A 13059-nucleotide genomic window follows, 5' to 3' on the forward strand; every position below is an offset into this window, starting at 1 on the left:
CAACCGGTAGCCTGGTCTCAGCAGGTAGGTCGGTCACATCTCCAACTGTACTGGGCGCCGGTGGCTCCACCTAAGCTGACTGGGCAGTTTGAAGACCGTGATCATTGGTAGCCACTGGGGCGTTGCTGGGCTCTGGGGATGTCTCATCTTCCTCCCCTACTTGAAGAAATTTTTGTTGAATGGCATTGGCATAGTCCGCCATGTAACTCGGAATGAAGTGGGGAGGAGGATTCTGGAAGACCTCGGTTTCTTGGCCATCACCGAGCTTTGACAAAGCTGTCTTCCATCCACATTTGAAAAATATATCCTTTGTAACTTCGCATTGAAAGATGTAGGTGGCCTCCCCTTCCTTGTAGTCGCGGTCCTCCGCATTGTCTGCGCTCTTTTTCAGCTCGGCGATCTCGGCATCTTTCTTCTTCTCAAGCTTGGCAAGCTCGCGCAAGTAGCGATCTTTTAGCCCTGCCAAAGTCTTCTGCTTGTCTGCTTCCGCCGAGTTAACAAACTCGGTAAGTCGGGCGATTTTAGTCTGTAGCTCGGTCGTTTTTCGTTTGACTTCATTTAGTTCAGCCGTCTTAGCGTTGGCTTCAGCCACGGCCAGTCGTGTTATTTTACGCAGCTCTAACACGCACTTGTGAGCAACGTGATTCTTCTGCAAGGCCTGCAAAGAGAGAGATAGCAATAATAATTAAAACTGTGCAAACAGATGTATGAACTAGAAAGACAAGCAAAGGGAGAACTTACCAGAACCGTTGACTTTGTTACCGAGCGGATGGCCTTCAGCTCGGTCAGATGTTTATGATGCTCCATATCGGCTGGCAGGCATACGCTCTTGGCAAGGTTGAACACAAGCGAGTGGTCTTTTTCTGCAACCACTGAGTCTGTATTTGTTATGGCTCGGTCCTTGTAAGTCATTCTTGGTGCCCACTCTGAAGGGCTAGCCCGGTCAGAACGCACTGGGCTCGGCGGTGTAGACTGTGCGAGCACGGTGTTATCCTCATCAACAAGACGTGGCTCGGTCGGGGTGGTGCGGGCGTGCTTACGAGCCCAGGATGATGAAGCATAGGCAGTTGAGAGGGCGACAACAGCCTTCTGCGTCTGACCGGCTTGAGGTATCTCGGTTTGAACTCCGCTGGCTGACGTTGATGTTGTTTCGGTGATCAAGGCTCGTACAGCTCGGCGTTTGGCCATTTCTTGTTCTTCGGTTAATGGAATGAGGTGGATTTGTGGCAAGTTTGGGTCCGGCTCTGGAGATGGTTCAAGGAGGAAATCAATTACCCTCGTCTTCCTCCTGCCACTGTATCTGTATGTTGGTTCAAATTGAGTAGCTCAGCCCAACCTCGATCGCGGTACCGAAGCACGGCGCGGAGTTCGTCTAAATTAGGGTATTGGTATTGTGACTTAAGCTAGTTCAAGTCTGCATAAGGAAAAAGGCAACGGTTAACGCGGTGAGAAATTTATAAACAGCGAGGATAAAAGACAAACAAATTAAGCCGACGTGCTCATACCGGTTGTTCCTTTATTCCAGTTAATACCGTAACCCGGTATCTGGGCTTTCTGGTCTTCAAAATTGCCAAAAACCCAGAAAAAGTCGTCGTCATTTATGTCTTTGTTCGGCGTGTTTTTAATTATTTTCTCTCGACGTCTTCTTATTCTTAAATAGTATACCCGGCCGTCTTCATTCTGGCCAAGTGAGTATTGGTGAAATAGCTCAGCTAAACCGAGGTTGAAGCCAAGCCAACGATTTAGCTCGGCGATGCCATTTATTATTCGGTAAGAATTTGTGCTAAGCTGGGTTGGGCATAGTCTAGTTTGCCTAAGAAATTCACAAAAGAGTGGCTGAACAGGAAATCGAAGTCCAGCTTCAACTATAGATATCACGGTGGAGGAGATGAAGCCCGATTTTCCCCAGTGCGTTGTGTCTAGCTCGACTAGAGAGAAGTGGACATCGTCGGGAATATTGTAATCCTTGCAGAATTCGGCAATGGCCGCAGGGGAGTTTACTAAAAATTGGTATTGTCCCATTTTCACTTAAATTATGTATAAATTATCTTGGGACCTTAGCTCGATGTTGAGATGACGTTGAGTATCTCGGTTGAGCGTGCAAAAGTGTGCCTGGCCAAACATAGTCAAAGTCTGCAAAGTGAAGATGAAAAGTGTTATGCCCAGACAACTGAACTGGGCTAAAAAAGAAGGATAAATAACTTATAAAAACTCTAGATCGGCTAAGTGGGTTGCAACCTTTAGCTCGGTCATAGCGCGAGTTTTTAGCCCGGGCATTGAGCATTAAGGGTCCTAGCTCAGTCAGGACACAAGTTTTTAGCTCGGTTATTGGGTAAGGTTTCCTAGTTCGGTCGAGTTCGCGCCTATCACAAACTGGCTCCTAGTTCGGTCGAGGTGCTAGTTTTGATCGAAAGCATCACATTTCAAATTGGTTGTAAACCCAGTTAAGAGTGTGGTTGAGGTATTATCATGTGGGTTTTGGGGCTTGAGTAATTCTTACCCATTTGTGTGAAAACTATAGGAGTGTATTTCGAAAAGTGTGTGCTTGCATTCCTATACTATACATATTCATAGAAGTAAAAACAAAGAAGGAGAAAGAATTTGAGTCACTTATAGCTTCGAAATGAGGGGACAAAGGTTAGGACTGTAGGGCTGCCGACGAAAGCATAGAGCTCTTCAGGTGTTAAGATGAAGACTTAGAAGGCAAGAAGCGAAGATGAACAGTGGTGTTTTTTATTCAAAAATGAGGTTTTTTGTATAAAGCGTGAATTTGGGCGGAACTGTTCAAAATTTGCGTAGTACGAAGACGGCTGTGACAGCTATACTTGGCCAATGGGGTCCTGCCATGTGTCCAAGAGAATAGAAAGCAATTCAGATGTACAGAGCAATTGAAAAGACGTTTGTGGACCAGCCTCATCGATAGCTCGGTGAAAAGTGAGCTTGGTTGGTTTTTATGTTTCTAGCTCAGCTGGAGAGGAGTAATCCCAAATCATGCATTGCAGATGGAATTAAGGGGCAATTGAGAGGGAGTTTTTATGTGCACTTAGGGCCGAGCTAGGCCCAGTCATTGCAGTGGACCAATTCGTGGACCGTAGTAGAAAGAAGTTCCCAAATTAGACCTAGCTTTGTTAGCTCGATCCAAGTGTGGTGACAATTACCTCGGTCGAGGAGATGGCTTCAAACAACTTGGTCCATGTACTCCGGTCTGAGGTATAATTGAACAGTAACCGAGCTGAGGTGTAACCTATGGTCGCGCTGAGCTGATTTGTAAGAGCAAGGTGGGACCGAGCTAGGTGAAGCACGGTTAAAACTGCGGCTTAAGTATAGCGATGTTAACTCGGATATGTAATTATGCAACCATAGTAAAACCATTTCACTTGGTTAAAGCAGTGAAAAGGGTGTTGAAGGATAAACATTATGTTTCAGAAGTATGATTCCTAGGAGGACTCTACATTGAGGAATAAAGAGTTCTACTAGGATTGTGCCACACGGAATCTATAAAAGCTCATGACAGGACCTATGTACAGGTATCACAACTTTGATTCTCAAATACACAGAGCTTATTGTCTATTGTCTAATTGCTGACTTAGGCATCAGAGAGGTTTTCGGCGCACACCCGCCGGCTAGCTCACGTTTGTGTTTTCAGGAAGTAAAGCGACGACGTTTAGAGGAGCGCAAACTTGATCAACAGGATCATACGAGAAGAATTATTTCGTGCTAAGTATTTACTAAAAGGTGACAGTGAAACCTTTTTTTTGTTTAAATATATATATATATATATATAAGAAAATGTTTGGTGGCTTGAATTTTTATGACTCGAATGGATCGAATGTGTCAAAATGACGTCGTTTTACACCCAAAACGACATCGTTTTAAGTGTTTTCGGCGCACACTTTGATTCTCAAATACACAGAGCTTATTGTCTATTGTCTAGTTGCTGACTTGGGCATCGGAGGGGTTTTCGGCGCACACCCGCCGGCTAGCTCACGTTTGTGTTTTCAGGAAGTAAAGCGACGACGTTTGGAGGAGCGCAAACTTGATCAACAAGATCATACGAGAAGAATTATTTCGTGCTAAGTATTTATTAAAAGGTGACAGTGAAACCTTTTTTTTGTTTAAAAAAAAATATATATATATATATAAGAAAATGTTTGGTGGTCCGAATTTTTATGACTTGAATGGATCGAATGTGTCAAAATGACATCGTTTTACACCCAAAACGACATCGTTTTGAGTGTTTTGAGCCATTCGAGCCATGTTTTTTCGGGTCACCTATCATTATTGAATATATATATATATATATATACATATATGTGTGTGTTTATAATTATTAGACACACATTTGTAATTTTTTTCTATTTTGAAATACTTTTAGCATGTCTATTTGGACTAAAGTATTTATATAGCATAAAATTGATTATTTTAACAAAATATAGCATCTAAATTATAATTATTTGGTTTTTTCTCTCACAAAAGTTAAAAAAATTAAAAAACTTATCACAAATAAAACTTTTTAATCTCAAATTAAAATAATTAAAATATTAAAAAATCAAATCACATTCTAAACTAGGCATAAATCCATTATATTATATTATCATCGCACTTTTTCTATGTTAAAAGATGTGATGAAAGTGATCTTCAATAATTTGCAACATCTTGCTCATGCACCCGCACACGTGTACACTTTTTATGTGTTTCTATAATATAAGTTCTTAAAATATTTTTTTTAAAAAGGATCAAATTAAAAAAAAATTAAAATATTTTTTCATTTTTAAAAAAATTGGATAAAAATTTTATTTTATTTTTTAATTGTAATCTAAAAGCACATAAAAAATAAAAATAAAATGACATAAAATTTGCTAACACAAAGAAAAGAAAAAGTCAAATATTTGGTTTGTGTTTCAGAAAAAGAAATTCAGAAATTTTTTTGAAAAAATAAAAATTAATTTAATAAAAATAAATATAAAAAATATAATTTAAAAATTTTTAAAATTATTTCTGACCTCCCAAAAAATAAAATTATATAAAAATAAAAATTATTTTTTTTTCACCAAATTAATTTTAAATTTATTAAAAAAAACTTCTCAAATAAATTTCTGAAAATTTATCAACACTGACTGATTTTGAAAAGAAAAATTAGGATAACAAAGTAGGCATCTTTAGCCGCCCGGGATCATGATAATAAAGTCTACAACACATGTCCTTGTGTCCTTGTATTGGATCATTGGGGATCTTGGAGAAAAAATAAAAATAAAACAAAAATTTATTATAAAATCGATATTTTTTTTGGATTGCACGACCATATGAGAGGATTGTAGTTTCTATGCAAATTGAAGAACTTGAGAAAAAAATATTTTGCCTTCGCCTGGATGTGAGTGGGATTTTAATTTTTTTGACTTAGGACTAAAAAATCTGATTTGGAATAGATTTTTTGATTTTTTTTAACTTTTGTAAAGAAAAAAAAATTAATTATGATTTAAATATGATATTTTATCTTATTAAATTTTTAACTTATTTTATTTTTTTGTAACTATTTTAATTCAAAAACTATATGCCAATCGAACCATATTAGATCGTTTCAAAATAATGTATGGCATTACTTATATGTTGTTACACTATGCACTCTTAAAAAAATGCATACAAGATACACTATCACATGTAACAAACCATAATGTTTAACAAAAATATTTTCGAACTCTAATTTGTGAGCTCTAATAGCTCTAATATGTATGTGGGACTTATCTTCCTTGCAATTCTCCTTGCAGCGGTTGAGATCAGCCGTGGTAACATCCAACGGTCATAAAAAAAATAAAATAAAATAAAATAAAGAAATTGAAATTAGCCGTTGGATGTTGCAACGGCTGATCTCAGCCGTTGCAAGGAGGATTGCAAGGAAGAATTGCAAGGAGGCGATCCCAACTCTGTTTGATGTGATATTTTGACTTTTTTTTTTTTTTAACTTTCTATCTGACTAGAGCTCAATTAAAACTCTAATTTTAAAAGAATGTATCATTATTAAATGTTTAATAAGAGACACCACATGAAGTCGTAACTTTCTAATCAAAATAATTCATACATTCACGCCACAAATTATTCATAATTTCATAACATAATCATAATGATTTATAGTTTGTACTTTAGGATTGCACAGTATAGATTTCTTATTCCTAACTATTACCATAACCAGGTACAACAAATTTGTAACTTTTTATAATAATATATTTATGGATATCTTTCTCTGCACACATATAAGAGATGTTAAAAACTGATACACATATGGTCTCATTTGGAAAGATGGTTTTGACTATTTTAATCACAAAAAATAAAAAAAAATTAATTTAACCACAATAAATAAAATATTACATCTAATTCATAATTATTATACTCTTCTCCCACAAAAAAAAAATTTAAAAATCAAAAAATTAAAAAATCCTTTCCAGATCAAACTTTTTAACCTAAACTAAAATAATTAAAAAAATTAAAAAATCAACCCACTTTTTAAACCACACCATAATTAATATTGATGAAAACTTCTCAAATAAATTTCTGAAAACCAAACAACACTGACTAATTTTGAAAAGAAAAGTTAGGATAACAAAGTAGGCATCTTTAGCCGCCCGGGATCATGATAATAAGTACACAACACGTCCTTGTGTCCTTGTATTGGATCATAGGGATTCTTAGACAAAATAAAAAATAAAAACAAAATAAAACAAAAATTTATTATAAAATCATATATAATTTTCTCACATATTGTTTTGGATCGCACCACCATACGAGGATTGCAGTTTCTATGTAAATTGAAGAACTCAAGAAAAAATATTTTGTAATCGTTTGAGACGTGAATTAACTTTTTGACTTTTTGACTTAAGATTAAAAATAAAAAATTTGTTGTAAAAGATATTTAGGAACTAATTTCAATCGTCGTGAGAATAATCGCTAAAAGATTGTTTTGAAAAGTCAAAAACAAGACTTTTAGGGACAAAATTTTAAAAATGTCACTAATAAACAGACTTTTAGGAACAAAATAATTTGGTCTTAAAATGGTTTATTTTTTGAGACAAAAAATTTGGTCTCAAAATGATAAAAATTCATTACTAATATCCAACTTTCGTTACTAAAAATATAATGACGATACTTTTCGCAACAAAAATATTTAATTCCTAAAAAATAATTATATCTTTAAATTTTAGTCTCTAAAATTTTAATTTTTTTTTTGTAGTGGAAGGGAAGGGGAAACTGCAAAAAAAAAAAAAAAAAGAGAATGAACACATATTTACAGGAAGATTCTTATACAATGCAAACCTAAGCTTAAAAAAATTATACTGATGTCCACCTAACGTTTGATTCATGTTGGTTCCAAACATGACTGACTGTTTATTCTGATAAAAAGAAAAAGAAGTTGGTGGGGGGAGAGAATAAATTCTTGTTAATCGAGCATATAATTGATTGATTACGTGAACCTTTGTGCATGTGTTGTCCAAAAACTAAAAATCACCATTACATTACTGATTTCCTATTACCCTTTTTGGGTATTGAAATCTTTTCATATAAAAATTAAACATAAAACTTCAAAGAATAATTTTGAACACGTGTTGAGTTGTTCATCCGACATTACTGGAGTTCTTTTGTAAACATGTGGCACCCTCATAAGCACACTTTGCGCCCACTCCTACCTTCCCTGTTACTCGAGTTGCAAAACTACTATTTGAGCATCTCCCGTAAGAATAGTTAAAATACCTATTCAAAATTTCACTTTATTATTTTAACTAGTTATTTTTTTAATATACACTCCAATAAGGTTATCTATTTTAGCTATCTTCTATTAAAATATTCTTATACTTTAACTACCTTCTTTCCAATCTAAAAAAAAAAAAAAAAACTAACTTCTTTCAAATTATTATTTTTTTCTTTCTTCTAAATATAATTATATTTTTGTGAAAGTTACATTTTTCTACTGTCATATTTTTCAAATGGTCATATTTTTTCAATGGTCATATTTTTGTAACGGTCATATTTTTTCAAATTTTTACAAAGGTCATATTTTTACAACGGTTATATTTTTATACTTTTCTATTATAAATAAGACATTCCCTATCATTTGATCTTACCCTCAACTCAATTTTCTACTTCATCCAAACTTCCATCTCTCTCTATGGCTTTCAATTCTCTTTATGATATGCTTGTAAATGACTCTGACTTCTCTGAATCTGATAATGATTTGGAGATGCCCAAAGCTGTTACTATGGATGAAGAACTACTAGATAATGAGATAGGATCAAGCTCACGTCGTGGTTCTGTTCGAGGTCGTAAAGTCATTCATCGTGATCATATTCAAGGTCATGAAAGGCTTTTTCTCGACTATTTTGCTGAATCGCCTGTATATCCTCCTGAGCTATTTCGAAGGAGGTTTCGGATGAAGCATTCACTTTTTCTTCGAATTCAAGTTGCAGTAGAAGCGCACGATCCATACTTTATCCAAAAAAGAAATTGTGCTGAAAAGCTTGATTTGTCTTCTCTTCAGAAGATAGCTGTTGCACTTAGGATGCTTGCTTATGGAGTAGCCGCTGATTTTATGGACGAATATGTGAGAATTGGAGAAAGCACTACAATAGAAAGCTTAAAATATTTTGTTAAAGCAGTTATTGATATTTTTTCTAATGAGTATTTGAGGTCACCAAACAGAAATGACATCGCTAACTACTAGCGGTTGGTGAAAGTCGTGGATTTCCTGGAATACTGGAGAGCATTGATTGTATGCATTGGAAATGGAAAAATTGTCCGACTGCGTTGAAAGGTATGTATACTGGTCACATTCATGAACCAACAATTATTTTGGAAGCTGTTGCATCATATGATCTTTGGATTTGGCATGCGTTTTTTGGATTACCTGGGTCTCATAATGATATCAATGTGCTAAAAAGGTCTTTTGTATTTACCGAACTTGCTCAAGGGCGTGCTCCTGTAGTCAATTACACCATCAATGGTAATGAATATACAATGAGATACTATCTTGCCGATGGTATATATCCACAATTGTCAACATTTGTGAAAACAATTCCTTCTCCTCAAGGTAATAAGAAAAAACTTTTTGCTGCAACTCAAGAGGCAACAAGAAAAGATGTGGAACGTGCATTGGAGTGCTTCAAGCACGATTTGCAATTGTGCGTCGACCGGCACGTTTTTGGAATACTAAAATGCTTAAATATATTATGAAGGCGTGCATAATTCTACATAATATGATCATTGAGGATGAGCGGGATGACAATGGAGCAAAAGACTTCAATTATGATCAAATCGATGACAGTCCCCATGTAACAGTGTTACAGGAGAGAACTACTGAACTTATGGAATTCATTCAATGTCATCATAACATTAGAGACAGGCAAACACATTCTCAGCTCCAATCGGACCTTGTCGAACACTTGTGGCAATTACACAGTGAGTTGTAAAAGCTTTGAATTTGAAGTTTCATTTTATGTAGTATGCTATTAGTTTTGAATGTAATCAGTATATGCTTTTAATTTATGTGTAATTTCATAATTCTAAATGTCTTTTAATTATATGGTTATCATGGTAGCCTATTAAGGGAGAGTTGTACTTTACAAAAAAAAAAAAAAAAAAAAAAAACCTAAGCACTAAAATATTTTATCTAAAAAAAAAATATTGAATGATTGAGATACATTATTATATAACATTAAATCTAAATCACATATCAATATTTATAGTAAAATTCTGATTTCTTAGAATTTTAAAATATTAAAATATTTTTTTCTGATTTCTTAGAGATTCTGAATAAAAAAGAAAAAAAAAGTGAGGATTGAAGCAGGAGATTATATGTGCAATTAAAAAAAAAGTAATTCGTTAAAACTTATGTACACTAATACTATATTATTTTTTTTATAAAGAAAAATTTCTGAGAGATAATAGAACTTTTGAAAATTTAAAACCTCATTAGTAAAACTTGGTACTCAAAAAAATTGAAGGCAAGTTGAATTTGATGAGTTGAAGATGTATTATCTGATAAGTTCCTTTGAAACTTTCTCAAGAACATATGTAATGGTTTGGAGATCCAAGCAGCGGGACTATAAGAAAGGATAGATTTATGCAATCCCATTTTGTTTCATAGATTTAGTACCATGGCATGTAAACCAAAAAAAAAATAAAATAACAACCATCAACATTGAATTTGAGAAGGTTCAATAGTTTAAAAGGAGAGATTAGTGTTATAAAGCCTGTTTTGCTACCAAACCATCTCAGAGTCTATTGGATGCCCCAATTTGAAAGATGGGCGTGATTCTCTATCTGGACACAATTTTAGTCCCCTTGAGCCTATTCTTCACAATAGGCTACCACGCCTTCCTCTGGCACACCTTCAAGAACAAGCCCTTTCTAATCAATATATCATTTTAATTCTATATGCCTTTTAATTATATGGTTTTCACTTTAATTATATGTCTTATATATATATATATATATATAATTAGCAATATAGAGAAAATACAGCACAAAAATAGCAGCAAAAATACCAGCAAAATAGTAGCAAAAACACCACAAAAATAGTAACAAAACAGCAGCAAAATCAGTTCAAAAACATGTAGCAGACCTGTAGCAGCAAAACAGCCCAAAAGCACCATCAAAAGGTAGAAGATTCATATATCATAAAAATGTCATAACACTGTAGCAGACCTGTGTCTCACATAGCATATCATTCCATTAAATTGTATGGATAGAAACCAATGTTGAGCTTAATAGTCCATACAAAAGCACCAGAGAGCAAGCAAGGTTACAAGGCCCACAAATTAAGTTCCATCCCAAATTCTTAACTATTTTGCCAAGTTTATATGTATTCTCCTTCAAATTTCCACTCATTCTTGGGCAATATTATATTCCAATTCAGAGACTAATCGGTTTTTCTGCACGCACTTAACATTCTTTTAAGTTTAAACCTTCTCCTGCCATTTTGGATAAAAATTAAAGAGACCTACATTGGCATCCTAAAACTATAAATCTTTTACATATATACATCAATCCATTTCATTAGGATTCTGCCCAACCACCAAACTACATCATTTCAAGCTTAAACACATCACTCCTCCCCAATATCATCTTTGATGATCATTCATCAGTGCTCAAAGCTAAACCACAATTAATCAATTAGTACTAGTTGTTGCCCCGTCTCAACCACAACCTACTTTTGGATTCAAAAGCTAAGAACAAGTAAATATTAGTACTTCCATAAAACAGTAGCAAAACAGCCTAAAAATACCATCAAAACATCCCAAAAACACCAGCAAAATAGCAACAAAAACAGATTAGAAAACAGGCCAAAAATGGCAGCAACACAGCACAAAGAGCAGCAGAACAATACAGCACAAACAGAATCTGATTAGACAACTAACATTGTGTACCAAAACATTGCTGAGTTCAACATCTATCCTAGACAAAAGCAGAACCAAAAGCAAAAGCCAAAATATCATATATCAAGTTTCTAGCCTACTAGACAAAAGCCAAAATATCATAAAAAGCAAAGAAAGAATGAATACTAATTCATTCTTCTTTGCTTAATGATTTCCATCTGCCGAGCACGATAAAATTTTTGTTGGATTTCCGGCAAGCCACTGAGATCCATCAAAATAACTCTTTCGTCCTCTTTGAAAAGTTTCATTTCATGCTTTTCAAGTTCCACCACTTGCTTTTCTTGCATGATACGAAGTTCCACTTATTTCAATTTTCTTGTCAATCATTTTCTTTTTGTCTTGCTTGATGTCCTCCAAAGTTTTTGTAATACTCGAATGTACGCTTTCTTTGTTCTTTCATTTATTCAATCGCTCCTTTCAGCCTTCTTACCGGTTGGTCTCTCCAAGTCTACAAAAGCATTAGGTGAGACATCGTCTTCCCCTAAATTTATCGAATCCAGAGTACAAGGAGAAAAGGTTGTCCCTATTCTTGGTCTTTTTGGTTGTTTTTTCTTCTCAGACTCTACCACCCATTTTGGTTGATCCCTTAACATAATCCAACGGTGTTCGAATTGGAACGTAGATTTCTTGAGTTCCTTGTACATAATTTTCGCCTTGCAAATTTGAAAATTAAATAAATAAATAATATGTAGCAACTTCACAAATAATAATAATTGTAGATGTACAATATTCAATACATTGTCATCCTCATTTATGCCACTTTGATGCAATGATTCAATTTGGGCACAGCACCCACAAAACTTATTCATGGCAAGCTGAATGGTTGACCATCGATTCATAAAAGAATTTTCATTCCGATTAGAATCAAATTTCTTGTGCTCATGGAAAAAATCCCATACTCTTTTCCAATAGGTAGAGCGTTTTTGCTCATTCCCATGTACCGCATCTAAACTAATATTAAGCCAAGCCGATACAAGGAGTTTGTCTTCTTCTATTGTGAAGTTTCCTCCACGTTGAGGTTTCTTCGACAAAGATTCAATTTCAGCAGTAAATTGAGACTCTTGGGCAAATACTTGAGTATTTTGATTCAAATAATGAGATTCCATCAAATAATGTTCATCAATGTTGGGTCTTTCTTGTAAAAGATTGGTAAAGTAACCATCTTGTTGTGAATCCATACCTATGATTGAATAATAAATAAGAATTAAGAAAGCAGTGTAGAGCAGAGAACAATTTATTTATTTATTTATGTTTCCATCGAATTGACCAAAAACCTATCAGCACACCAAAACACAAAGAAAATGCCAAAACAATAAGTCATTACAAGTTACAACATGTGCTAGGAGTATCAAACAAAAGTTATCTCTATTTCCCATTTTATTTATAAATAGATTGAGACTACTTACTTTAGGAAACATAGTTTTGAGTGTGTAATTTGGGTCTCTGTTCTGTTGAGGTGGAGGTGTTTCATCTCCATTTCTATTTTGTACCCTGTTTTCATTATCTAACAGTCTTTCCTAAGGTGGTAGTACTAATTTGGTAATTGCTTGCTTTTGGGTTTTGCCTAAAGTTTGTGGCTAAGAGTTGGTGATGATGATGCTGATGTATAATTGAAGCAGGTTTTTTTGTTTAATAATAG

General features: G+C 34.6%; 3 protein-coding genes across 3 annotated transcripts; 2 read left to right on the forward strand and 1 right to left on the reverse strand.

The window, feature by feature from the left end:
• The first annotated feature begins 8155 nt into the window (after window positions 1–8155).
• Window positions 8156–8707, forward strand: LOC114306987 (uncharacterized). The gene has a single exon (XM_028252317.2). The coding sequence runs from the start codon at window positions 8156–8158 to the stop codon at window positions 8705–8707; it is 552 nt and encodes a 183-aa protein (XP_028108118.2).
• A 92-nt stretch (window positions 8708–8799) lies between these two features.
• LOC145797068 (uncharacterized) lies at window positions 8800–9452 on the forward strand. The gene is made up of 2 exons (XM_082883257.1): window positions 8800–9108; window positions 9219–9452. Exons 1-2 carry the CDS (start codon window positions 8800–8802, stop codon window positions 9450–9452), a joined length of 543 nt encoding a protein of 180 aa, XP_082739383.1.
• Window positions 9453–11824: 2372 nt separating this feature from the next.
• Window positions 11825–12598, reverse strand: LOC114306966 (glutathione S-transferase T2-like). Its single transcript, XM_082883341.1, has 2 exons — window positions 12158–12598; window positions 11825–12073 (listed from the first exon to the last, which is right to left on the reverse strand). Exons 1-2 carry the CDS (start codon window positions 12596–12598, stop codon window positions 11825–11827), a joined length of 690 nt encoding a protein of 229 aa, XP_082739467.1.
• Between the last annotated feature and the right edge of the window lie 461 nt (window positions 12599–13059).

The sequence above is a fragment of the Camellia sinensis genome, chromosome 1 (genome assembly GCF_055761805.1).
Source record: "Camellia sinensis isolate YWXY chromosome 1, ASM5576180v1, whole genome shotgun sequence".
Lineage (NCBI taxonomy): Eukaryota > Viridiplantae > Streptophyta > Magnoliopsida > Ericales > Theaceae > Camellia > Camellia sinensis.

Bases quoted from the DNA above. Each gene is read 5' to 3' on its own strand.
- LOC114306987 (XM_028252317.2), top strand. From the start codon at position 8,156: ATGGCTTTCAATTCTCTTTATGATATGCTTGTAAATGACTCTGACTTC.
- LOC145797068 (XM_082883257.1), top strand. From the start codon at position 8,800: ATGTATACTGGTCACATTCATGAACCAACAATTATTTTGGAAGCTGTT. The intron at 9,109-9,218 runs GCAACAAGAAAA...TATATTATGAAG, and splicing joins TTTTTGCTGCAACTCAAGAG to GCGTGCATAATTCTACATAA.
- LOC114306966 (XM_082883341.1), bottom strand. From the start codon at position 12,598: ATGGATTCACAACAAGATGGTTACTTTACCAATCTTTTACAAGAAAGA. The intron at 12,074-12,157 runs GTATTGAATATT...CAAATTTGCAAG, and splicing joins GCATAAATGAGGATGACAAT to GCGAAAATTATGTACAAGGA.